This window comes from Ylistrum balloti, unplaced genomic scaffold (genome assembly GCF_031769215.1).
Source record: "Ylistrum balloti isolate Yb309-2 unplaced genomic scaffold, AGI_CSIRO_Ybal_v1 Utg369868, whole genome shotgun sequence".
Taxonomy (NCBI): domain Eukaryota; kingdom Metazoa; phylum Mollusca; class Bivalvia; order Pectinida; family Pectinidae; genus Ylistrum; species Ylistrum balloti.
Genome location: NW_026782012.1, coordinates 64333 through 90981, shown reverse-complemented (window position 1 = coordinate 90981; position 26649 = coordinate 64333). Strand labels below are relative to the sequence as shown.

General features: G+C 37.7%; 1 protein-coding gene and 1 pseudogene across 3 annotated transcripts; both read right to left on the bottom strand.

Moving 5' to 3' along the window:
- Window positions 1-4605: 4605 nt before the first annotated feature.
- Window positions 4606-19537, bottom strand: LOC132545940 (uncharacterized). 3 transcript variants are annotated; one of them, XM_060209621.1, is made up of 9 exons: window positions 19240-19535; window positions 18925-18968; window positions 15876-15982; window positions 15167-15212; window positions 13738-13816; window positions 13216-13353; window positions 12300-12386; window positions 11376-11411; window positions 4606-5421 (listed from the first exon to the last, which is right to left on the bottom strand). In XM_060209621.1, exons 3-9 carry the CDS (start codon window positions 15952-15954, stop codon window positions 5266-5268), a joined length of 621 nt encoding a protein of 206 aa, XP_060065604.1. In that variant the 5' UTR covers window positions 15955-15982; window positions 18925-18968; window positions 19240-19535; the 3' UTR covers window positions 4606-5265. The 3 variants fall into 3 exon arrangements, with proteins under 3 accessions (XP_060065604.1, XP_060065603.1, XP_060065605.1); XM_060209620.1 differs by having other exon boundaries at window positions 18929-18968; window positions 19240-19534; XM_060209622.1 differs by lacking the exon at window positions 15167-15212 and having other exon boundaries at window positions 18929-18968; window positions 19240-19537.
- Window positions 19538-25415: 5878 nt separating this feature from the next.
- On the bottom strand, window positions 25416-26383 carry LOC132545949 (uncharacterized; annotated as a pseudogene).
- Between the last annotated feature and the right edge of the window lie 266 nt (window positions 26384-26649).

Below are 26649 nucleotides of genomic sequence, written 5' to 3'. Positions count from 1 at the left end.
CTGTGAGGGAGGTGTGAGTGTGTGGGTGTGTCTGTGTGAGTGTGTGGGTGTCTGTGAGGGAGGTGTGAGTGTGTCTGTGTGTGTCTGTGTGGGAGGTGTGAGTGTGTGGGTGTCTGTGAGGGAGGTGTGAGTGTGTGGGTGTCTGTGAGTGAGGTGTGAGTGTGTCTGTGTGGGAGGTGTGAGTGTGTGGGTGTCTGTGAGGGAGGTGTGAGTGTGTGGGTGTCTGTGAGTGAGGTGTGAGTGTGTCTGTGTGGGAGGTGTGTGTGTGTGTGCGTGTGTGAGTGAGGGTGTGTGTGTGTGGGAGGGTGTGTCTGTGAGTGAGGTGTGAGTGTGTCTGTGTGGGAGGTGTGAGTGTGTGTGTGTGTCTGTGAGGGTGTGTGTGTGAGTGTGGGTGTGTGTGTGTGTGTGTGGGTGTGTCTGTGATGAGGATGTGAGTGTGTGGTGTGTGTCTGTGAGGGAGTGTGTGGTGTGTGTGTGTGAGGGTGTCTGTGAGTGAGGTGTGTGTGTCTGTGAGGGTGTGTGTGTGTGTCTGTGAGTGAGGGTGTGTCTGTGAGTGAGGGTGTGTCTGTGATGACGGTGTGAGTGTGGCTGTGTGTCTGTGAGGGAGGTGTGAGTGAGGGTGTGTCTGTGAGGGAGGTGTGAGTGAGGTTGTGTTGGTGTCTGTGAGGGAGGTATGATTGAGGTGTGTGGGTGTCTGTGAGGGAAGTGTGTGTGAGGGTGTGTGGGTGAGTATGTGAGTGAGGGTGTGTGGGAAGTGTGAGTGAGGATGTGTGTATGTGAGGGTGTGTGGGTGTAAGGAAGGTTTGAGTGAGGGTGTGTGTCTGTGGGAAGTGTGAGTGAGGGTGTGTGGGTGTATGTCTGTGAGGGAGGTGTGGGTGAGGGTGTGGGTGTGTGAGGTGTGAGTGAGGGTGTGGGTGTATGTCTGTGAGGAAGGTTTGGGTGAGGGTGTGTGGGTGTATGTCTGTGAGGGAGGTGTAAGTGAGGGTGTGGGTGTATGTCTGTGAGGAAGGTTTGAGTGAGGGTGTGAGGTGTGAGTGTGAGTGAGGGTGTGTGAAGTGTGAGTGAGGGTGTGGGTGTTTATCTGTGAGGAAGGTTTGAGTGAGGGTGTGTGGGTTAATGTCTGTGAGGGAGGTGTGAGTGAGGGTGTGGGTGTGTGAGGTGTGAGTGTGAGTGAGGGTGTATGTCTGTGAGGGAGGTGTGAGTGAGGGTGTGTGTCTGAGGGAAGTGTGAGTGTGAGGGAGGTGTGTCTGTTAGGGTGTGCGTCTGTGAGTGAGGGTGTGTGTCTGTGAGTGAGGGTGTGTCTGTGATGACGGTGTGAGTGTGGGTGTGTGTCTGTGAGGGAGGTGCGAGTGAGGGTGTGTGTCTGTGAGGGTGTGTGTCTGTGAGTGAGGGTGCGTCTGTGATGACGATGTGAGTGTGGGTGTGTGTCTGTGAGGGAAGTGTGAGTGATGGTGTGTGTCTGTGAGGGTGTGTGTCTGTGAGTGAGGGTGTGAGGGTGTGTGTGTGTCTGTGAGTGAGGGTGTGAGTGTGGCTGTGTGTCTGAGGGAGGTGTGAGTGAGGGTGTGTGTGTGTCTGTGAGTGAGGGTGTGTGTGTGAGTGAGAGTGTCTGTGATTGAGGGTGTGCGTCTGTGAGGGTGTGTCTGTGAGTGAGGGTGTGTGTGTGAGTGAGTGTGTGTCTGTGTGTGAGTGAGTGTGTGTGTGTCTGTGTGTGTGTGTGTGTCTGTGAGTGAGGGTGTGTCTGTGAGTGAGGGTGTGTCTGTGAGTGAGGGTGTGTCTGTGAGTGTGGGTGTGTCTGTGAGTGAGGGTGTGTCTGTGAGTGAGGGTGTGTGAGTGTGTGAGGGTGTGTGTGAGTGAGGGTGTGTGAGTGAGGGTGTGAGTGATGGTGTGTGTCTGTGAGGGTGTCTGTGAGTGAGGGTGTGAGGGTGTGTGTGTGTCTGTGAGTGAGGGTGTCTGTGAGTGAGGGTGTGTCTGTGATGACGGTGTGAGTGTGGCTGCGTGTCTGTGAGGGAGGTGTGAGTGAGGGTGTGTCTGTGAGGGAGGTGTGAGTGAGGGTTTGTAGGTGTGTGTCTGTAGGGAGGTGTGAGTGAGGGTGTGTGGGTGTGTGTCTGAGAGGAAAGTGTGAGTGAGGTTGTGTTGGTGTCTGTAAGGGAGGTGTGAGTGAGGGTGTGTGGGTGTCTGTGAGAGAGGTGTGAGTGAGGGTATGTGTCTGTGAGGGAGGGTGTGAGTGTGGCTGTGTGTCTGAGGGAGGTGTGAGTGAGGGTGTGTGTGTGTCTGTGAGTGAGGGTGTGTGTGTGAGTGAGAGTGTCTGTGATTGAGGGTGTGCGTCTGTGAGGGTGTGTCTGTGAGTGAGGGTGTGTGTCTGTGAGTGAGGGTGTGTCTGTGAGTGAGGGTGTGTGTCTGTGAGGGTGTGTGTCTGTGAGTGAGGGTGTGTCTGTGAGTGAGGGTGTGTCTGTGAGTGAGGGTGTGTCTGTGAGTGTGAGTGTGTCTGTGAGTGAGGGTGTGTCTGTGAGTGAGGGTGTGTCTGTGAGTGAGGGTGTGTCTGTGAGTGAGGGTGTGTGTCTGTGAGGGTGTGTGTCTGTGAGTGAGGGTGTGTCTGTGAGTGAGGGTGTGTCTGTGAGTAAGGGTGTGTCTGTGAGTGAGGGTGTGTCTGTGAGTGAAGGTGTGTCTGTGATGGTGGTGTGAGTGTGGGTGTGTGTCTGTGAGGGAGGTGTGAGTGAGGGTGTGTGTCTGTGAGGGAGGTGTGAGTGAGGGTTTGTAGGTGTGTGTCTGTAGGGAGGTGTGAGTGAGGGTGTGTGGGTGTGTGTCTGAGAGGAAAGTGTGAGTGAGGTTGTGTTGGTGTCTGTAAGGGAGGTGTGAGTGAGGGTGTGTGGGTGTCTGTGAGAGAGGTGTGAGTGAGGGTATGTGTCTGTGAGGGAGGTGTGAGTGAGGGTGCGTGGGTGGTGGTGGTGAATGTATCTTTGTGGGTTTTGCGAAGTTAACTCCCATCTCTGTCAGTATTGGTGTATTTGTTAAATCCCTTGCATTGCATGTTGAATTACTTTCCTATGCATGAATGGCACATAATGTATTCTGTGTGCTTGTTATGAGAGATCACTATCCAAATATATTTAAGTACATGTATGTTTGTAGTATTCATTTGCTGTATCCATGTGTATAATTTTGGGGTTCAAATACTTGCGATTTGCACATGTATTCATGTCCCATGCTGCAGAACGTGTATGGTATCCCCATAGGGGATTCCCTTCTGCCTGTATTTTTCAATGTTTTGAATGGCTAATGTTTTCGCGATGCATGTTTATTTCTAACACAACTTTATTATTGTACACAACTGTATGCTCGGGTGTCATTGTGCGTCACAAGGCATGTGTATTTCGATGCACATTATTAAATTTTAATTATAACGCAGTATATTTGTGTATTATATGACAGTCTGGCAGAGGCGTATATGTTATATGATTAATTCCATATATGACATTAATCAATATGTATACCTTTGGACCCTTAGGCTCTTGGAATGAAAAAAACTGAATAGAATTGATTTGAACAACTTCCATCTCGCAGATACGGTCAAAATTATTAAGTCCAATCTGTACTGTTCATTTGTTGTCCGATATTAGAAGATTTATGCGGACAATGCATTTCTCTATTTTCATACCTAGTGTACAAAATACAAGTAAAATATTTGTGCGAGAATGTATTTTAAATGTCAAGAATATGTGGCATATGTGGTTTGAGAGTATTTGTGTATTTTGGAAGTATTGTAAGTTGTAGTATTTTGGTTGAAAGTGTTGAGAAAATTATTTTATACAAATCTGTATGTACCATTGTGCTTTTGAATGTGTGATCGTATACATGTGAAAATGTTCCGACAACTGTAGAGAAGCTGAGAAACTATACAGATTCCATCGACTGGTATTTCCCGATGTTGTATATATGTTGTAACTCCCAAGCTATTTACTTGTTGTTTTGGTTAGTCTTTGCTGGTTTTACTTTGTGTTACCAGAAGTTGTATTGAGTAAATAAAGTGGGAGTTGCATACGTCCTGTGTTGTTGCGTACGTCCAGTGTTGTTGCATACGTCCTGTGTTGTTGCGTAATTCCTGTGTTGTGTACGTCTGTTATTTAATGCACAGATGCTTAAAAGACCAACTTGAACCTGGGTTTCTCTAGGTTGGTTGATAGACTCCAAAAAACAAACTGTTACAAAAATAAATAATTTGATTCCTTACTTCTCTTGAATTTAAGATATTACATATAAATGTGAAGAATGATTTTATGTTAACAGGAAGAACAACCTTAGACCGCCTGACCAGAATATCAATATCAAGCATTTTATTTCCAAAAGAAATTTCTGTGGCCAGTCCTAATAGCTAAGTATGATTTAAGTTACCACATCAAAACATTAATTCTCCGAAGACACATCAATCTTTAGTCTTTTTATTTTTTTACATGAAGATGAAATAGCTATAAACATTAATGAAGGCAGTTAAATCAGTCATGACATTAAGACAAGGTAATCATTGTAATAGAAATTTACATATTAAGTTGGTCTCAAAATGTGCTATTCACCCGAGTTTCCTTTGTATTTATTCCACTCTGCTTAACATTGAAGACATACAGGTCATAGGGGCTATAATAGTTCAGTTGGTTAGCGTGTTGCCCTATGTAACCTTAGATGATGATCCGATGTGTGTGACTTGCACTCCCTACTTGTGGTGGCACAAGTTTCTCAGGAAGCTGAGAAATGAACTAGACTGATTTCGTTGTTGTGTCCATCTTTTTATGTAATGGTTATTGTGTGCGTAAGACACTTTACCTTTATCATTCTGAATTGCATGTGACGAGCCTCCTGTATACTGTTCAGCTAGATAGCAACCGGCTGCTACAATAAGACCCCACCTCAAAGAGACCTTGTGGTGATTGGAGTATCTCAGGAAGCTATGAAATGGACCAGACTGATTTCATGGTTGTGTGCAGAACACTTTACCTTTATTATTCTGAATTGCATGTGACGAGACTCCTGTATACTGTTCAGCTAGATAGCAACCGGCTGCTACAATAAGACCCCACCTCAAACGGACCTTGGCTGTTCACATGACAATAAACAAACAAAGATATTGATCATCATTAAGTTACAAATATGTGAAACTACATTTTATACAAATAGATCAGCATCTTTATTACAAAATTAACACTATTCACAAATAACTGAAGGATTACTATTCCCTGAATCCAAAAATCTGAAATGATTGTCTTCATAAGAATTTTATTCTCCTTCCTCCCAGTCTATATATCTTCGTCCAAGAGGTTTCAAATCATTATAACAGTAGTTCCATGATGCCTTCATGGCAGAAGTCGCTTTTTCCTTGTCAAAATTTTCAGTTCCCATCAAGGCCTTGAGAGCTGTTTGCCATACACAATTCTGTTCAAATAAACAGGAAAACAAGCATCAGGATATTCAATACTACTAACTATACTGGGAATCTTTGGTGGTTGATAATAATTCACTCATTTCACCTGTTCCTGATAGGGTGAGTCAATAGTGCAAAAATGAAAGCTGGAACAAAGTTTGATGTGCAATCTAATGACAACATATAAAATAAAAATGTAATGACATTTTTATACATATTTAGTGTGAATATAACACTAACTATATATGTATACAATATATATACAAATGCACATGGAAATCATATTTGATTCTTCAATATGATGACAGTAACAATACATTTATCATGAGGAAATACAAGAGATCCAGTTCACAAAACATATGGAAAAGAACAAGAGGGCCATACGGCCATTAAAAGGTTATTCTATTAGAAATTTGTTGAAATTCATTAGAGCATTGAGAAATATATCAATTGGAACCAAAATTTGTGTTGAGGAGTAGACCTGTTCCTAAGAGTCAAAATCATCCTCATGAATTTAAGACTAGATTGTTCTAATCTAACTTTATTCAATTCCAATACTTCAAGGCATGTGGGAGGAATAGCGCGGTGGAATCTTATCTTAAGTTGTCCTTTCAGGGTCGTGAATCTATCACTGGAGGTGTCATCAGGAACTAATTAAAGGCATGATTGCCCTGACCAAATGATGCACCAAACCAAATTTTGTTGAACTCCATCAAAGCATAGATCAAAGGAAGAGTAATGTTTAAAGCTAATTGCAGCTAACTCTCTGTTTTAGGGCCCCACCCCTTAACCTCACTAGTGTGAAATCAAAATTATGAATTTAAGAAATGATTACCAACTCTAATTGATAAATAAATTCAAAACTGGTTGGAATCCACTGAGACCTAGAGGAGTGACATAAAGCAAAATATTGGGCTAATTTCTACTTTGGGGCCCTGTTTCTTTGTCCTTTGAGGTCAAATTAACTTTCTGAGTTTTGAATAATTGCCCACCCCTACAAATGTTTCGGACAGAATTTGAATGAAATCAATTGAAGCAGTAAGTAAGAGTAGCATTGTGAAGAACAAGAGGCCCCTAGGCTTTAATGGTCATCTGAGTTGATTTTTATTTTATTTTAACAAATGACATGCACAAACTTTACAAAACTGACTTATCCAATATCTAGTACACAGATTTAAGCCTGCACAGTATTATAATATTTATTTATAATAAGTGTGGATTTAAAGGACATTGCAGAAATTTGAACAAATCCAACTCTTAGGGCCCTGCACTAAAGTTTTCAAAACATTGAACCTCCTTGGCAACGGAATTCCTCACTACCGTAAATCATTTGACCCATGTGACCTTGAAAGTTGGTCAAGGTCATTCACTTGAACAAACTTGGTAGCCCTTCGTACCACCGTGCTACAGGCCCAAAACAAGATCTCTGTACCTTTTGGTTATTGAGAAGAAGTCCTTTCAAAATTTTAACACATTTGACCACTTTGACCTTCAAAGTGTGTCAAACTCATTAATTTTAACAAGCAAAGGTTCAGTTTGACCCCTGTGATCTTGAAAAGTTATCCAAGGTCAATAATTTGAACAATCTTGGTAGTCCTTCATCAAAACATGCTAAAGTTCCAATATAATTTTATAGAGAAGAAGCCAAAAATGTAAATTGTTTATGAATAAGGATGAACAATGACAGACAAAAGGGGATCAAAATAGGTCACTTTTCAAGATGTCATGAGTACTAAAAGAGTTAATATGTCCTTGAGTAAAACCTTTATCTCCCTGAGGGAAGTAAAACCTGTCTCCTTGTGGCAAGTAAAACCCATCTCTCCGTGTGGCAAATAAAATACATATCTCCCAGAGGCATGTAAAACCCATCTCTCCCTCTCCCAGAGGCATGTAAAACCCATCTCTCCCTGTGGCAAGTAAAACCTTTATCTCCCTGAGGGAAGTAAAACCTATATCTCCCTGAGGCAAGTAAAACCCTTATCTCCCTGAGGCAAGTAAAACCTTTATCTCCCTGAGGGAAGTAAAACCTATATCTCCCTGAGGTAAGTAAAATCTATATCTCCCTGAGGCAAGTAAAACCCTTATCTCCCTGAGGCAAGCAAAACAAGTTTCTCCTTGAGGCAAGTAAAACCCTTATCTCCCTGAGGCAAGTAAAAACCCTTATCTCCCCGAGGCAAGTAAAACCCTTATCTCCCTGAGGGAAGTAAAACCCTTATCTCCTTGAGGCAAATAAAACACATCTCTCCCTTGGGGAAGTAAAACATGTTTCCTGAAGGCAAGTAAAACCTACCGGGGTATATCTCCCTGAGGTAAGTAAAACCTTTATCTCTCTGAGGTAAGTAAAACCTATATCTCCCTGAGGTAAGTAAAACCTTTATCTCTCTGAGGTAAGTAAAACCTTTATCTCTCTGAGGTAAGTAAAACCTATATCTCCCTGAGGTAAGTAAAACCTTTATCTCTCTGAGGTAAGTAAAACCTATATCTCCCTGAGGTAAGTAAAACCTTTATCTCTCTGAGGTAAGTAAAACCTATATCTCCCTGAGGTAAGTAAAACCTTTATCTCTCTGAGGTAAGTAAAACCTATATCTCCCTGAGGGAAGCAAAATCTATATCTCCCTGAGGGAAGTAAAATCTATATCTCCCTGAGGCAAGTAAAACCCATATCTCCTAAGTGCAAATAAAACCCATTTCTGCCTGAAGAAATTAAAACCTATGTCTCCTTGAGGTAAGAAAACCTATATCTCCTTGAGGCAAGTAAAACCCTTATCTTCCTGAGGGAAGTAAAAGCCATATATCTCTAAACCAAAGAGAACAAATGTATCTCTAAACAAACTAAATCTAATATATTCCTTAACATACTAAAATCCATATCTCTCTTAACAAAGTTCAACATAACATATTCCTTAGCCAAGTAATACCCATATCACATAACTGAACCAGTAGTGTGAATAAGGTCGTCATAGACACTTGTTACCCTCTAGCGAAAGAAGTCAACAGCAAATCAAATATCACTGTAAACAAGTTAGTGTAAATAACATCTAGTATATTCAAACCAAACAAAATACAAAAAATTTTTTGGTCTTTACAGATTTACGTAATGTATCAGAGCTAACAGCACAGTACTAATTAACCCTGACTTCATATCTCCGGCACATCATATTGGCTATGAAAGTAAAATAAGCTGTCGATAAAATGTGCAATATACACGATGATATCATTAAATATTTAAAAGCAAACAAATGAATGTGAACGTGCACAATAATGCTAGAAAATATGGACCAGACACACAGATTTTATCAATACGTGACTTGTCTTTAATATTAATGTGTCTCACCCCATTGGTTGATTTAGACAGTACTGGTAATGTTTTTTAGCAATTTTCCTTTCATATAATTGAATTATATAAGTAACAAATTAAAATTTCACGTAAATGACAACTTATAAACAAGTGTCTCATTATTTCACAGACTAAATTTTTGCGGCCACTTTATTGTACCATGAAATGGCGAAAATATACAGTATTAATCTATGTACATCTATCATCAATTATGTGAAAAGGGTTATCTGTTTCCATGGTAACAGCGAATGTATGAATAAAGTCTTTGACTACATATTTAGACTATAAAAATTGATTAAAAAAGTCTTCAAAATGAATGCACAAGAGTTTCCCTTTCAGAGTTACAGATGCTTTCTCTTAGATAACCCAAAACATTGTCTATCATCCTTTTTTGGGCCAAACATCTAAGTCCCTTGAAGTCAAATCAATTTCCTAAATATTAGAAGTTATTTCCCTTGTCCAATGATGCATCAGACCAAATCCATTCAGACATTAAGGATGAGTAGCATTTTGGAGCAAAACAATGTCCTTTTTGGTGCCAATCCCAGGTAATTAGGGTCGGAATCAACTTTCTGAATTTAAGAATTGATTCCCCACAGCAAATAATTTTTCAGACAAAATTTGTTTGAAATCTACCCTGGCAGTAAGATGGAGTAGCATTTTGAGCAAAATATTGTCTAACTTGCCCTTCTGGGGCCCTGTCCCTATGTCCCTTGGGATCGAATCAACTTTCTGAACATATGCGATAATTTCCCTCACCCAATGATGCATCAGACAAATTTTGTTGAAATCCATCAAGGCATTAAGGAGTAGCAGCATATTAAAAAAAATATTATCAAACTTTTGGGGCCCTGTCCCTGTTTTCCTAGGGGTAGAATCAATTTTCTGAACCTAAGAAATGATTGTCCTCAGCCAATGATGCATCAGACCAAATTTGGTTAGAATCCATAAAAGGCATGAAGGTGGAGTAGCATAAGGAAAAGTTTACAGATGGTGGAATGCGGACGAAAAACTGACGACTGACAATAGAAATAGGTCCTCTTGACCCTTGACAAAAAAAAATTGATAAGTAAAGTTAAATTGAATTAATGAAAAATTCGAAATTTGCTTGAATTTAAAATTTGACATAAGATCTTTCACACACTTAAATAGCAGTAATACACAATTCATGCTCAAAGTTTGTTATGTATGTCTTCAATCCAAACTAAACATGTCAACTGTAGCAGAGATATAGTCAAATATGGATAAGTTAAGGTAGCAGTACACAGTGTCTTGGTGTTGCCATGGGTGATATGTTTGTTCCTTAGATTACCCCATTATAAAGGTTTCGATTAATATTTTCTAAAAAGCCTTATTTAAATCGGTCTTGTCCTGTTGAAGTGGACAATGTGGGGTTTCATTTTTTTTCAGAATAATATTTTAGTTTTGTGTTAGGGATTACTATTCGGGTAGTCTCAAATCTGTGTATATGCACCAAAAACTATCTTTTCATAGTGTTTACATGTGGTCATGTTGTGAAGGATTGCTGAGTTGAAATTTGTTACCATGACAGTGTTATTGATTTTGAGAAAGGTGTTCAGAGATAAAATTTCTTCTATAAAGTTGTAGTGTTAGGTTGGAATTAACAGTATTTTTGCAGTTTTTGCATGTTTTCAGTAGGTAACCATGGCAATCACATGTCAGAAATTAGAGGAAATGTTTGATTTACACAAATTTCATCTCTCTACTATTAATGTAATTGTTATGTAGTTTATAAATATATATGCATGTAAGGATATGTTTTCATAACCAAACACCTATACCTGTCTATCTCAAACATGATCAATAATTTCAGGATAAATGCAAATTTATTGTTTCCTGCTACCAAATGAGACCAAATGAAATATTCAACCTATCTGATGGTTCCACACAGTGATGTTTCTATGAACAACGTCATTGGAGATCGATCCTATTTTCATTGGCGGTTTACCGGATACGTGTCTCACAGGAAGTTGTGACAGCAATGAATAAGTAATAAACAGTGAAAAATATTACATAAAATCGCAATAAGGCTTGTTATCGTCATTCAGATCGAAGCTAGGTAATTTTTACCCGAGACAAGGTGATGTCTGAATGTTCAAAAAAAAAAGAAAAAATTTTGATAGAATTTTGAAGGAATGGATTAAAAAATACAGTTGACACAAATGCAGTATTTGATTCATCAGTTTTAGAATCATCCATGTTTAACTTACTAAGATAAAGAAGACATAAAATAAGGACCAAACAAAACATCGAACTCATCCAAAGTATTCTATTCAAGCCTGTTTGACACTGGAAAGTTTTACTGTAGTGTGATATTTTTTTCCTATTACAAAATGCCAGAGAAGCCATTGCTTTTATCAATTTTTTTTAATTATTCATTAAGAATCACTTAATTCCACGGACAATATATTTCTATATATTGACTCAACATTTTTCTAAACTAGAAGAAAACGGATGGAGTCAAATTCAATATCCCCTACCCACTGATCTTTACTAAACAGGAGATAGTTACTGTCAAATCTGTCACATATGTTGCCATGTCTGTGAATTTCTCACAGTTCACAGGCCACAAAGTTTCATATAGAGATGATATAATATCATACTTACCATGTGTAGTTGTTCTGGGTCACGGGCTCTTGATCGCTAAAAATAATAATAAGTATATTTTAAAAAGTGTTTCTGTTAAAAAGTTATGAGGAGTTATGTTGTCTAAAAGATGAAATAAACATGGATTAACAAGAGGCATACAACATGATGATATATAACTGTAATTGGCCCTGCTGTATTGCGACGTTGGCACAAGGATCTTGCTGGTCATTCCATGTTCATGCATAGGGACAAATTTGTAATCTAGTAAATTTAAGAACAAGAAGCCTTGCAGCTTTGACGGTCACCTGAGGTATGTAATATTGATTGCAAAATGTTAACGGGTAAGTACCTTTCAAGTGTCACTAAAAAGGACTTGAAACATCAATGAAAGTAAGCCAGTGTCAATGTACGGAAATCATCAAAACTGTCATTTGTAATAAATTTTACCGGTTTATTTCCAGTGACAAATGTACAACTTCATGCTTGAAAATCCAATTTTCCTATAAACACTACAGTAACCTTCATCAAATTCCCAGAAGAAATTCTTAGGCCCAAGGGTCAAGAAATTTAAAAGCTTGCTATAGCACCTTAACACAACAATGAAGAGCATTTGATTCTACCATGTCTGGGTTTTAAAATTTTGAAATTTGAGTCAATTTGACCCTTTTTGGCCCTGCCCATCAGCCCCTAGGGGTCAGCCAAGATCAATATGTGCTTATCATCAATCTATCATCCTTTGCTAATAATTCTAGCCAAGTTTGAAATATTTTCAATGGAAATTAAATAAATTTTGCGCAAAATTATACTTAAAGGAGGGACAGATGGAGCACTACTGGAGCAATTTAAACAGGTAAAACCTGCATGTGTTCTTATTGTTCAAAACTAGAAAAAAACATTTTTTTAAAAGATTTTTTTTCTTGTGATGATGATCATGTTACTTACCTCCTTATAGCTAGCTTTTCCATCTAATGTTGGAGCACAACTTTCAACATCATCTTTATTACAGGAAAGTAAGTTTTTGGAACGTATCTGAAAATTTGAAATTCATTCAAATACATTTCAACATAACAATCGCTTGACATTTTTCACTTGTTATGATCCATATTGCTCTAGTGCTACTTTAAGAACTAAATATGTACAGTTTTGATAATGTCCCTTTGATATATCTAAATTTAATTTAGCTCTGTAATTTGATACATGGGCCAAATTCCATTGTTCCTGAAAGAGATCCTTTGCTTGCATTTCATGACATTGACCATAAGCTAATTTGTTACAAAACTGGCGTTTCTGCCTGTTTTCATGAAATCATTAGATCTATCAACTGTAGTTTCATTGGTTCCATTTTGATATCAATTATAAAGTAAATTATGATTCTAATGATAATTTATACACATATGTCTGACCCTTGGGTCTCGCAACAAGTTTTATTTGCAAGAATTGTCTGCAGGTCATGGCAAGCGAACTTAGTGTCTTCTCAATCAACAACTGAAATATGGCTGATCACCTGAAGTTATTTTTATTTTGACTACTTTGGACCCAATCAGTTCAGAATCAAATTTTGATGGATTAAATTTGTAAAAAGGGACGATTTTCTTTACTAGTATTACTTTAAGTGTGGTTTGATGGGAAAGTGGTAACACACTTGCCTTTGATCTAAGCCAACAAGAGTGGTACCTTGTTTCACAATGTTTGTAAAATAAATAATGTTACCAGGTAATAGGAGTGCTATAAATTGCAAAAGGAAACAATTCTGTACATATTATTATAGTTTTTTAAAATTCTATCAGGAGGAGGTCATTGGTTTTGTGAATGATTACAATTTTGGGGAGATTCTTCTGTAAGTAGAAAAGAAACTCACTGCTGTGCAAGCTAAAAAAGAATCATTTCCAGACATACTTCCAGCTTTACAAGCATCAAGTGCATGTAACAGCACATTTCGCATTACATGAAGTGTTACTTTCTTTTGTTCCTTTATGTCTTCATAGTTGACAAAGACCTGTTCAAAAAAAAAAAAATACAGATAACAAGTTTACAATCATTTCATTTTTGGATGACAATATTCTTGATACCTTTAATTCTTAGTAAATTACATTTTCATCAGAAAAACACATTTATCACTAAACATGGATAATATTGCAAACTTTCATAAAAATAGTGTTTTATAAGGCTTACACATAATCTTAATAGGCAGTATTCTCATTTTCTATCTCTTTCTTTGGAGACATCTTAATATATCCAACACCATGAAGTTATAATTTCACAATAAAAACATTCCAACTTCAGTCAATCACAGCTCGCCTAGGTCATATTACACAAGTGTAACAACAAAATAAATGATATAGTTATATGATAGATTAGACAATGGTTTTGTTGTTATTACCCCTTTCGAACGCGATGATTTGTTTGGATTTAAGTTGCCACATATTGTCTCTACTATCTGGTACTTTTCTTTCATGGGGCTAAAAAACAGATAGAAATTACATGTACGTGTAGTTCAATTATAAACAAGAGACCTAGTGGCCTTAAAGGTCACCAGAGATAAGCAATATTGAATGATAAGGTTAAAGAGTAAGTAACTTTCAAGTGTCATGGACAAGAAATTCAGCGTCAATACATGTAAATTGTCAAAACTGTCATCCTATACTTATAATTCTTACAAAGTTATTTCCAATGGGAAATAAACGTTATGCTCAAAAATACAATATTTCTATGAAAGTTAGAGTAAAGTTAACATCCTCCCCCGGAAGAAATGTTGAACTCATTATGGTTAAGCTCCTTAATACGCTTCTATCCATAAAGCCCATATGATTCTACCTTGACTGGATGTTGAAAAGAAGATTTTTGAAGTCGGAGTCAGTATGACTCCTTTTGGCCCCACCCATCAACTCAACCAAGCCATCATCCTTTGCTCATTATTCTAACCAATTTTTAAATATTTCCAATGGCAATTATTTAACAAATTATGCTCCAAAACCTATTTTTTCTACTTAAACTATACTAAAATTTACCCCCTCCCCACGGAGAAATGAGAAACCCTGGGGTCATGAAATTCACAATTTTCGTAAAACACCTCATGACGCTTACATCCATGAAAAGCCTTTTATTCTACCGTGCTTAGATTATCAATTTGGTTCTTTATGGCAACTATAAGACGTTGTAATGTGGTAAAAAAATCATTTGGAAAATTGTACAAAAGACACAAAAGTGAAAAGCGTCTTTTAGTAGTTAGTGTTAAATACAGTAGAGCCAAACAATGAATTATACTGCATCATACAGCTGTTTAATCATTCTTGGACTCATCACTGATGCTACATCATACATCTGTTTTGTCCATCTAGATTCTTCACTGACACTAAAGGGCCTTAATATTAAACAAACAATGATGCTAAAGTTAATACAAAACTACAGCAGATATCTTAAAAAAATCAAACCAAGTCATTGTGATGTATATGACATTCACATCATACTTGATTTCATTTCAATAGCCCTCAAAATTTATCACAGTGAAATTAAAAGATGTTAAACCTACAAATTTAATTTGCACAATAAACAGATTTCAGCTGACATGTTAAAATATCAGAAATATTGAGAAAACAAAATTTACTTAAATGGGTACTTGGCCATTCTGATGTAATGGTTTTCATCTGATGCAAGGCCTCCATTTTTGGTCAATATTTTTAGATTTATAATTCTATAGAAGAAGTTGTTAAAGGGAAAGACCACACCAAGATATAATCGATTAACAGGCACTTCCTCAGGTAATTGCAGCCAAAGAGTTACTATCTACAAATGTGATAAAAGCAACATACCAATTATTTTTTATTAACTCCTTATGGATGAGGCCAATAGCTTTATCTGAAAGACAAGAAGTCAGTATTCATCACAATTATGATACATGTATAGCATGAGAGAAATTTCAATTACCAATTAACAAGCCTGTTATTGGTGTAATAACACCACTGCATATATATATATATTTCTTTAATTTCACAGGTGCATCAGCACGAGACTGACATTGGTGACATTTGTGAGACTACTAAAAGAAGAGGTGAAACTCACTAGATTGTAATGCGTTTGTCCTGAACTTGAGAGCTCTCTAGAAAACACAATATATCATTATGTGTCAAGAGTGATGACAACACGAGCAGCTCCTTTTCAATTCACGATTTATTCGTGCAACAGTTGCTTACATGTTTCGAGTCCAAGTGACCCGTCTTCAGAACTCGATACATGTAAGCAACTATTGCACAAATAAATCATGAATTGGAAAGGAGCTGCTTGTGTTGTCATCATTCTTGACACGCATTTTACCTTTATCTAGTGAGGACTCTTGTATACCTTTCGGTTTCCACGGCAGCCCCAGGGAGAAAACGTTGAACTTTTTGATTGTGGGACGTTGTGCCTCCACCCCCCTGTGTTGACAATATATTATTGTCATCAAGATTATCACTGTAGGTAGGCTTATTGTATGCCATGCCAAGTTGTGCAGTGAAAAAAGTGCAAAGATGAATATCTTACCTTCTCCTATGCATTCCGTAACATTTTTTTCACAACTTCTGAATATCTCAACACGTCCTCTTTGAATTTTCTTTGTCATGATTGCACCTTCATCCAACTGGAACGTGCTTGATAATATAAAGACAGAGTATGCTATGCAGCATTAACCATTGAAAATATACAATCTACATGTGAATAACAAATAATTTTAATGAGAGTTTCATATTTCATATACTCTCAAATATTTGAAGCAATTTCAAGTATATGGTCCTAATTCTGTGTTTTGTGTATTAACAATAATGAAATGACAAACCAACCAAATGTAACACGATGTCCATGCTTTTCATAGATATTTCATCATCACCAGTCTGATCAATCATTTATAAAACAAGAGACTCATAGGCCTCAACAGTCATCTGACAATAAAATGATTAATTTAAAAGAATTATTGCTGTTGAAATCCAATTACATATTTACAGGAATACTGACATTAGAAAGTAAAATCTCAGCCAAATTTCTGACTTGGGTCTCTTGGGGGCTAATCAATTTTCTGATCTCCCATGTCATTATTCAGACTTACATTAATTATATATGAGGCATTTAGGAAGAGCAGGGTTTTTAAAGCAAACTTCTTGTCAAATTCCCCATTTGCCCTCCCCCACCTTCACACCCCAGTCACAAGGGTCAAACTGCAAAACCCTAACAATGTTTCAGACACAATTAGCTGGAATCCACTCAGGCATTTAGGAGAAGATTTTAGCATTTTAAAGGAAAAATTAATGAACAGTCAAATAATGACAAATCAAACACAATGGCTATATGTCATCTTCATCCTTTAAGTCAGATGACTGGATTTCCCAGGATAGAAAGCAATTTTCCATTTCATCTCCCAGAGGTTTAGCTGATCAAAATATCTTTGCAAGGAGTGGGAATCTCTTTGTGACATTACTGTTAAATACATGGTAATATTGTAAAGAATCTGATAGAGGATGTAATACCCTTGGTGATATCATTAATGTTGTATATAACAAGAAAAGACTTGGCCCAAGGACCAAGCCGTGGGGGATTCCTCATCTTACAGGTGAACAATCATACATGTCCCTCTCTACTATAACAGTCCAAGTTCTGTCACTTTGGAAGCTGGCTACCCAGCTGTTGACTGTTCAAGTGATTCAATATCCTCTAATTTTATAGAGAAGGAGGGCATATGACTCGCCTAATCAAAAGCCTTACTAAAAATCCATAATCTATATATCTACCACTCTGCCTTTATATCAATATCAACATGCTCATGTACCAATATCGTGTATTATTATTGACTATTGATTAAGTATTTGAAAATGAACGATGCTATTTCAGTATAAAAAATAATTCTTTTCACATACAAAACATGGTATTCATGTTTGTGACACTAAAAACATCACCTTGCAAGTAATAAATTGCTTTTATAGAGCTGTAGATTACAGCTGGACCCAAAATTTCTGTCTCCAAGAAGTTTATTGATTGTAATCAGTAACAAGAGGCCTATTGGGCCTGCATCAACAACTTGGCTAATCAACCAAAAATGAGAAGAATTTCTGAAATAATTTCCCTATGGGACCCAGCACAGAATCAAGACATTCAAATTTTTGCAAAAAAAAGAATTTTTAAGAATTTCCTTTCTTTCCCCTATTGGACCTGCCCCTTGCACCCCTTGGGATTGATAGAATAGAATCCTGACATTCTACAAAAGATTTCTTAATGAATTTGCTCTATTTCACCTCTTGGACCCTACCATTCCCACTCTAAGGTACTGAGAACTACATTCTATACAAAATTGATTCCACTTTACCACAGGATGCCTCAGACCAAATTTTGGCAACATCCAATCTTTCCTGTAGGAGGAGTAGGATTTTAAATAATTTGTTCTATTTCCCCCATAATGGGCCCACCCTGAGGGGCCTGAAATCCATCATTTATACAAAATTGAATCTCCTTCACAACAATGCTTTAGATCCAGTTTGGACAAAATCCAATCAATCCTACAGGAAGAGTAGAATTTTACAGAATTTGCTCTATTTCCCCAATTTGCTTCACGCCTTCCGTCCCAAGGTTGTCAGAAACCACAAAATTGATTCCCATAAGTATGTTTAAAGACCAAATTTGTGCAAAATCAAATCAATCCTACAAGTGAAGTATATGCAAGATCTCATTTTTAGCCTCATCTCTCAGACCTCTGGGTGCCATGTCTCATAATTAATACAAAAATTCATTGTCTTTCCCCAGTGGTACCTCTGAAAAAATTTGGTCAGAATCCACTAAGTTTTTTATGAGTAGTGGCAGATAAAAGTTGAGGGACGACGAATGACGGACGGACACGCTGGTATGACATAAGCTCACCAGACTGTGAGGCATGGAACAAATGGTTTTAGGCATCTTGCTGCAAGTATCTGGAATTCCCTACTTGATCACTTGAGCAAAATTATTTCAAAATGGTGAACAGGCATTGGAATAGAAAGACTTGCAGATGTGCAGCTTGCAAATGATATTATCTTCTACTTGCTTGTTTTTTTGTCATCTTTTTTAATATATGTCAGATATGTTTGTATTATAGCTTTGTTTTGTTTTATAGCTCTTATTCTGAAGTCAAAATTGTCTTTAGTGCTTCTTAGTAGATTTTTTGTGGATTAGCACAAGTAACATCTACTGTTTTAGTACTATTATGTAATAAATTTTGCTGAAATTAATTCACATTTATGAAATTTCAATTTGTTTTGCTTATCTAAATAAATATTTAACTTTTGCTAAAATTATGTGTCTGCTTATTTAAACAAACTTGATGGAGTTATACGTTTAACTTAACCCAGCTTCATGTATGTCTTATATTATTAACATCTTTAGTAGTCTGTGTTGCATTGAGTATATATGGATTGTTTTGTAGCTTTTTTAATATAATGCCATCTTGTGTGGTTTTATATGTATGCATGCTGTTTTGAAATATTTTACGTATATTCATAGCCTTTAAGTTGTGCTATTGTGTTATATATATGTGTGTGTGAGTTTGTGTGTACCGACTTAAAATAAAATTTACTTACTTATTACTAGACCTGGTTCTTCCGCTGAACGGCCAAATGGCTGTAATAGTGGACGTAAAATCCGTTAAATAAATCAATAAATAAATTAGACCGGGTTAGCTAAAAGTATTTGTGCATACAGCATACTAAATGTGAATATTGACATTAAATCATCATTTTAGAGATAGAAATTTTCAGTCTAAATGACAGTCTACTCGGGGATTAACCGAAACATAAAGTTTCTCGATATACATATGACTTGAACAAATTACGATAGAGGTTCCCCGACGATCAAACAGTCTATATACTGGTGTATCGTGACATAAACTCACCTGTTTCTCTGGTCAATTATTAGCTATAATGCATAGTAAATAAAGTGTTTTATGTAAGTGTTGGGTTTAGGAGTGCTGAACGTTGCCGGTCAGTAGCATTCGGAATACCTCGCTTCGATTACGGTAATGCATACGATCTCTAAACTAGTTGGCGTTCTTCGGCAGTCACAATATTTCTTATCATTTTTTTTTGTGTACAACAATGCACTTTGGAGGAGATTGTAACGGATAATGCTATAATTGTCACATTTCAAGGGATAATCGAGTGTTCCGATTCGGTAGTTAGAGGACACATGCGTTTGTTGTCTGAAGAGCTGCATCGAAGGGACGTAACTCCAGTTCATAAGGGTTTTTTTTGTTGTAAATACATCGAGTTTGGTCAATTTAGGAATTAGTAATAATAAACCCCATGTATTGGCCATATGTTGTAAACGGATATATTTGAAGCCAGAAAAATAGGTATAGTATGTAAATAGGTTTGTACATGGTTGAGTGCCTCATCTAGGTGTTCCAAGCTGAACTTTCCAACAGTATCAAACAGCTCTGTGTCAAGTATACTATACATAAGTGACTTAACGATAATTTCTGGTACAAGATTTTTAGTCCTCTACACCAGACTCCTTATTTGTTTGATCTGGCTGTCTTTCTCTTACGCCACCTCCGATGTTCCGATGTCTCTATAGTTATCATAAAGGAGTTCTTGGTCTTCCCAATACTTGTCCAGTCTGTTCTTGAATGCATTTATAGATGGTGCTGTTGTAACGTGCAGCCTAGCTTTGCACACGGTGGGTAAGTCTCTGATTCCTTGCAGAGATACTAGCTAACAAATGCCGATATATACATATAGCGTGGAACAGCAAACTCTACCTGAGTTAACAATAAAACTAACGAACGAACTAGTATTCACATGGACTGCTGTCCCGACACAGACTGTTCTGACTAGCATGTGAGCGTGAGTGCAAGCTCGACACCCAGTGACTTCACCTAACCCTAGTTCCAACTACTGAACTAGTCGCCGAGCAATACCACTTAGTCGGTCCTGACTAAGCACTAGGTTGTCCTACCAAGTAAGTCAACCCTTGTTCGTGTTCCTAGCTCGGGTTCTAACCTAACCCTATAGCTAGCTACCCACAGTCAAAAGTCCAAGCTTCGGTGAGAGCTAAACAGCTCTCGCACCAGCTTGACAAGCGGTTTCGGAAAAGCCAATATTTCAGACTTTCACCCACCACCTGTTACAAATGACTGTGTTACTTGCTTAGTAAGAAGTCTTTCGTCGTCTGTGTATCTTTTTTTTTCTTTTTCATAAAAAATTTATTTACAAATACATTAAAAGATGGTAACATCACAGTATAGCGGCAAATTTGAAGTAACAATGAATATATGTCATTCCTGGTTATACCTGGATGAAATCTGAGAAGAAAAGAAAGTATTGCATTGAATGCATAGATTTGTAATATGTAAATGAGAAATTCGATATAAGCACACATCATTGCATTGACTACTAAAACAATGAACCTGAAATGTACGTTAATTTACCGAAATGTTCGAAAACATTAAAAACTAATTTCACATGTTTTTTTATCTACATCTACAAGGGGAGATTAATAATAAGAACATCTTCTTTCACATTACAGAAGATTTGTGTGGTACACCAGTACTCAGAAAAGAGATTTTTGGGGAAACGGGCAAAATCGGACCTTATACGCAATACTACATTATTTAGGAAATGACAAACAAGAGAATCGGGAGTAGGAGATTTCTGGTGAATTTTTTTGGAACAACGAATCTGCCAAATAGTTGATAGAGATTCTGCAACTAGATACAAGATAAGAGATTTTAGTTTCAGAGTTAGATTGACAGGAGCATGAAAACGCCACAGTGCCGAATCAGTAGGGACCTTCTTGTCCGAGATCTGGTGTATCCAAGAGTTCACTAAATTTAAAAGAGACTGAATGAAATAACACTCATAGAACAAATGTGATATAGTTTCAAAGCCATCACAAAATATACAATATTTTGAGGGATCAATCCCAAACTTATACATTCGAAAATTGACTGGTAGTATGTCATGAACTATTTTGAAAACGACATCCCGGGCTCGGGTATCTAAAAACTTATTTGAAACATTACGAAATACCGGCACAAAATCCACCGCAGGAAAGACTTTCAGGACACGAGGTGGCTTAATAATTTTAGACAATAAAGAGGTGTAAAAACACTTGGTAGTAAAGGACTCAAAATTAGAGTCGGAGAAATGATCACGATATTTCTTAAATACTTTATATACAGTAGAATAAAATGCCGGGCAACAATCACTGTGAGGAGAGTTATTATTAACAAATTTGAGAAAATCACGAAACTGCAAAGAAAGCCAATACATTGTAAACCCTCTCCATTTTGCATCGGAAGCATTATAGATAAAGTTCTGACAATGTTTCAGATAAAATGAGTGTAATTTGACCTTGATATTAACAATAGCAAGACCACCACTGGTGGGGAGGCGTAGGCCGAGGAGCGCGCAAGTGGCTCCCATTTTGAATCCCAAAGGAATCGAAACAGAGTTCTCTGGAAAAGTTCCAAATAATGCTGAGGCATTATGAAAACAGTACCTGTATACCAGATCCTGCTGCATGCAAGGACCTTTATAATAATAGATTTTTGCATCAAAGATAATTTGCGCATTTTCCATAAATCTAAGGTCCAAGAGAATTTTTTGAAAACCGGCTGCCAAATATCGTCAGGGGAAATACCATTACCAACCCAAACTCCACAAATTTTATGCTTTTCTACCCATGTTATACCAAAAGGATGATCGGAACGGGATTTCCATTTGCCCAGCCAAATACCCTTAGTTTTCTGCCTATTTAATTTAGCCCCTGACGCTTTGCCGTACAAATCACACCAGTAGAACAATTTTTGAATAGATAAATCGCTGCAGCAGATACCGGTACTGTCATCTGCATATAGGGAAAGTTTTGCTGATTGTGTGGAACCCGGAATCTTTACACCTATAATTTCAGGGTCATCACGAATCTTTTTAGCAAAGGGTTCCAAAACCAAAACGTATAACAGGGGAGATAAACTACAGCCTTGCCTTACACCACGAGTGATGGGAAAGGGGTCAGAAATAAAACCATTAACAATTACAGAAGAAAAAACATCCTTGTATAAGATACCAACCCATTTGATAAAATCGGGGCCAAAATTGAAGGCTTTTAGTACTTTAAATAAAAATTGGTAATTTACTCTGTCAAAGGTCTTCTCTTGATCTAACGATATAAAAGAACACTTTAAATCTTTTTGATTTACATAATCTACAATATTACGCAATAAATGACAATTCTCAAAAATGGACCTCCCCTTTATAGAACATGTTTGGTCAATGCCAACAAGTTTGCCAATCACTTTACTTAACCTATTAGTTATGACTTTAGACAGAATTTTATAATCGATATTCAAAAGAGAAATAGGTCTCCAATATTTCATATTAGAAGAATTTCTTGGATCCTTACACAACAAAGAAATAAAAGACATTTTCTGGGAGGAACATAACTCCCCCTTTTTGAATATCTCATTATATAAAGACACTAATTTATCTCTAAAAATATAAAAAAAAAAAACATCACATAAAATTCTTTAGTTAAACCATCAGAACCTGGAGATTTATTATTTTTCATATGCTTAAGAGCTGCTAATACCTCATCTTTCCCTATCGGCCCTTCACACATAATATTATCAAAACTAGATAAACTGGGAAGGTCTTTACATAACGAATCAGCTAATTTAAAATCAATTGGTTCTTCTGTGAAAAGATTGGAATAAAAATCCCGGAAAGCTGATAAAATACCTTTGGAATCTGAAACAGAGGATGAATCAGTTATATCAACTTTCTCAATAAACTTTCTTTTACCTCTATCATTCTCCATTTTGAAAAAATAGCGAGACGGTTTCTCAGAAAAATCTAAAAAATTGGCTCTCGACCTTATCATCGAACTGCGAAAACTATCATAATGAAAATCAGATATTTGTTTTTTAATAGCAAAAACTTGGTCAATAAAACAACCAGGTGATTGTCTCTCTGAGTTTAATAAGATGTTATATTTACATTGCAGGGATTTTAAAACACTGTGCCTTACCCTTGCTTTCTTCTTACAATATTCCATGATAAAATATTTGATAACAGACTTGCAATTGTCCCAGTTATTCAAAGAAACAGTGTCTTTATTAGACAAATCGAGCCAAAACTTTCTAAAACAAATTTGAAATGCCCTATCATTCAAAACACTATTGTTAAGTTTCCAGTAAAAAGGGCCGAACTTAGCCTCAGAAAACAATCTACATTTTAAAAGCACAAAATCATGATCAGACCCACCGGATGGAAAAACGGTATTCTGTATGAGATATTCTTTCAACATAAAAGACACATAAAAACGATCTAGTCTACAAGACACCCCATTACCATGCCATGTAGTAGCTACAGATTTTGGGTTCAGTGACCGAAAAGTATCAAATAGTTTAAAATCACGACAAATGCTTTTGATTGAATTAATACCACCTAAACCGCGTTTCGGATTCCCACCAATCTTATCAAGAGCGATATTCTCAATACAGTTAAAATCACCAGCAAAAATTACAGGTCTCAGACACGAAAAATGGGGTATAATATCATCAAAAAACAATCTACGTTCCGCTTCATCATTAGGAGCATATATATTAATAACCCTATACTCGCTGTCAAAATATTTAAAATCAACAAACATCACTCTACCATCTTCGTCAAACTCAAACTTTTGTAAATCAATATCAATAAAAAACAAGACAGCTGTACCTCTACTATTATAGGTACCAAAATTCCATAAAGCCTTACACTTTAAAAATCTTTCAATCTTAGTACCAACAGCCAAGTTAGAAACATGGGTCTCCTGTAACATTACAATATCAATATGATGATTATGTACAAAATCACTTAACTCGTACTGTTTAGACCGAGATAAAAAGCCATTACAATTCCAAGATATAATATTTATTGTATTATTTGTTTTATTAACCATCTTATTTTATATCTCAGACAATTACATAAAGGGTACGGAAATAAAAACATGACGGCAAAAACGACAGAGATAAATGCAGAGGCCGGCAAACACCGTGGATAAAACATGAGATAAACAGACAAACGCGAGAAGTATATTATTATATGAGCTATGATACGAACTACGAATATCGACGCGTTACCTGTTATACACCTACAGGTAAAATCAACCTCGCACGCGCACAGGTAAGCGAACTCGTGACCATCGAACAGGGACACAGGTAAACAACACTCAATGCATTCGACCAGAACCCACCGAACCAGTTTATGGATTGTCAGCTTCATTTCGAAACATAAAAAAAGTATAATAGGTTGCAAAAATACTACAAGAAACAATATGCGAGAAAATTCCAAAGATAAACTACGAGTACGAGAACATGTAAGAATAAAGAAGTTTAAGAATATGGGATTCGCCGAAACCAACGTGGACAATACTGACATAAGAAAGCTAGTTGTACTGTGCCAACCAACAAAGCTATTCACAACATTGTGAAATACGTAACACAATGAACTATTCTGAAAAGATGGCAGTAATAAGTAATAACACATACATGTAATACAAAACAAAATGAACAAAACTATATACAGCAAAAAGTACAAATCGTTATAACACACACTGAATATGTAAATAGAAGAACAAACTGAGGAACAGAATAAATAAAGTATATAAAACGTAAAAGTAATATATACAGATATGTAAGCTAACAATGCATGGCAAAGAGAAAACAGGTAAACTAGAATGGTAGAAGTTATATAGCAAAAGAAAAAGTTCAAACTGGGGTTAAGATGACAATACATGGAGCAGCCAGACTGCTGTTGCAGTATATAAAAACGAAATAAATCTTTATTGAAATTAATATCATGGGGGACCCACATTAACTCGTACGTATGATTACTAAAAATAAATCGGCTATAATTACAACGTTTACCAAAAGCCATGTCAACACTACTAAAACAAATTATAATTACGGGCAACACCTTATAGGTGAGAATAACAAAGTCCAGGGACTCGCCAAGGTCAAATAAGCTTCACTGTACAGCCGCCATTGTCAATAGGATTATAAAAGTTTCGTTAACGGAAAAGCACTCACTGAATCGATTCCGCCTCATCTTCATCGATCACTAGACGGTAATCTGAGTCCTTGTCACTATCGTCACCTTCACTCATATCCATGTAGACAGACCTAAAACGCTGCCCAGGAACAAGATCTCCATTGGATAGCACCTCAGGTGACCTGTTGGAGTGCCTTCCCCTCTTCGTTCGCTGAAATCCTTCCTCGTCAATCTCGGGCTATTACGTTTCCCACTGTCGGAGACACCACTCCCTCCGGGCGAGGGGCTCGCGGTTTCCTCCTGGTTAGGCGGCGTCGGCCCTTTCTCGTCCTGCGTCGGTAGAACGATCGGTTCAGCAGTCGCCGTCGACGGGACCAAAGGCTGTGCCACCTTAGCAGCATATGTGAGCTTTGTTGTCTCCACCGGTCTCCCCGGACACTTAGACCGAACATGGCCGACCTGCTGGCAGCGCAAGCATATCGGTGGCCTTCCTGGAACCATGATTAGGGCTGTCTTCCCAAAAATCCGTATCCTGTGAGGAATATCATCCTGATCACCCTCCCGAATAACCATAGTTATCACTCGTGTGCCAGGCTCTAGAGTCACACCACTAATGTCAGTCTCCTCTCGGTGCACATTAATGACCTTTCCATAGCCCTCAAAGTAACTGGCAATGGCATTATCAGCAATCCACGAGGGAAGCCACTGGACCCTAATAGTTAGACGCCGCTGGTCACAAGGCTCAGGGTGTAGCACGAATTGCTCACAGGAAATGGGTCCGGCAGCTACTGTTCTGTCCACAAGATCAATATTGGAAAGCGTCGCAAACCATGTGTTCGGAGCCTCGCACCGGAAAACTGATGCCATGTCCTTCCCAGGGACGCCACCATCCAGCAACGCCTTCACGATTTCAAAGCGGGTGACAGTATTCCTCCTCGGACCGGACACATGCAGCCTCACCGTACTCCTCAGGACATCAAGATCGATGTGATCTTCAGACATTGCGAAACAAAACGAACCAACCAAAAATAATCACGCTTGGCTTCGTTTTGCAGAGATACTAGCTAACAAATGCCGATATATACATATAGCGTGGAACAGCAAACTCTACCTGAGTTAACAATAAAACTAACGAACGAACTAGTATTCACATGGACTGCTGTCCCGACACAGACTGTTCTGACTAGCATGTGAGCGTGAGTGCAAGCTCGACACCCAGTGACTTCACCTAACCCTAGTTCCAACTACTGAACTAGTCGCCGAGCAAT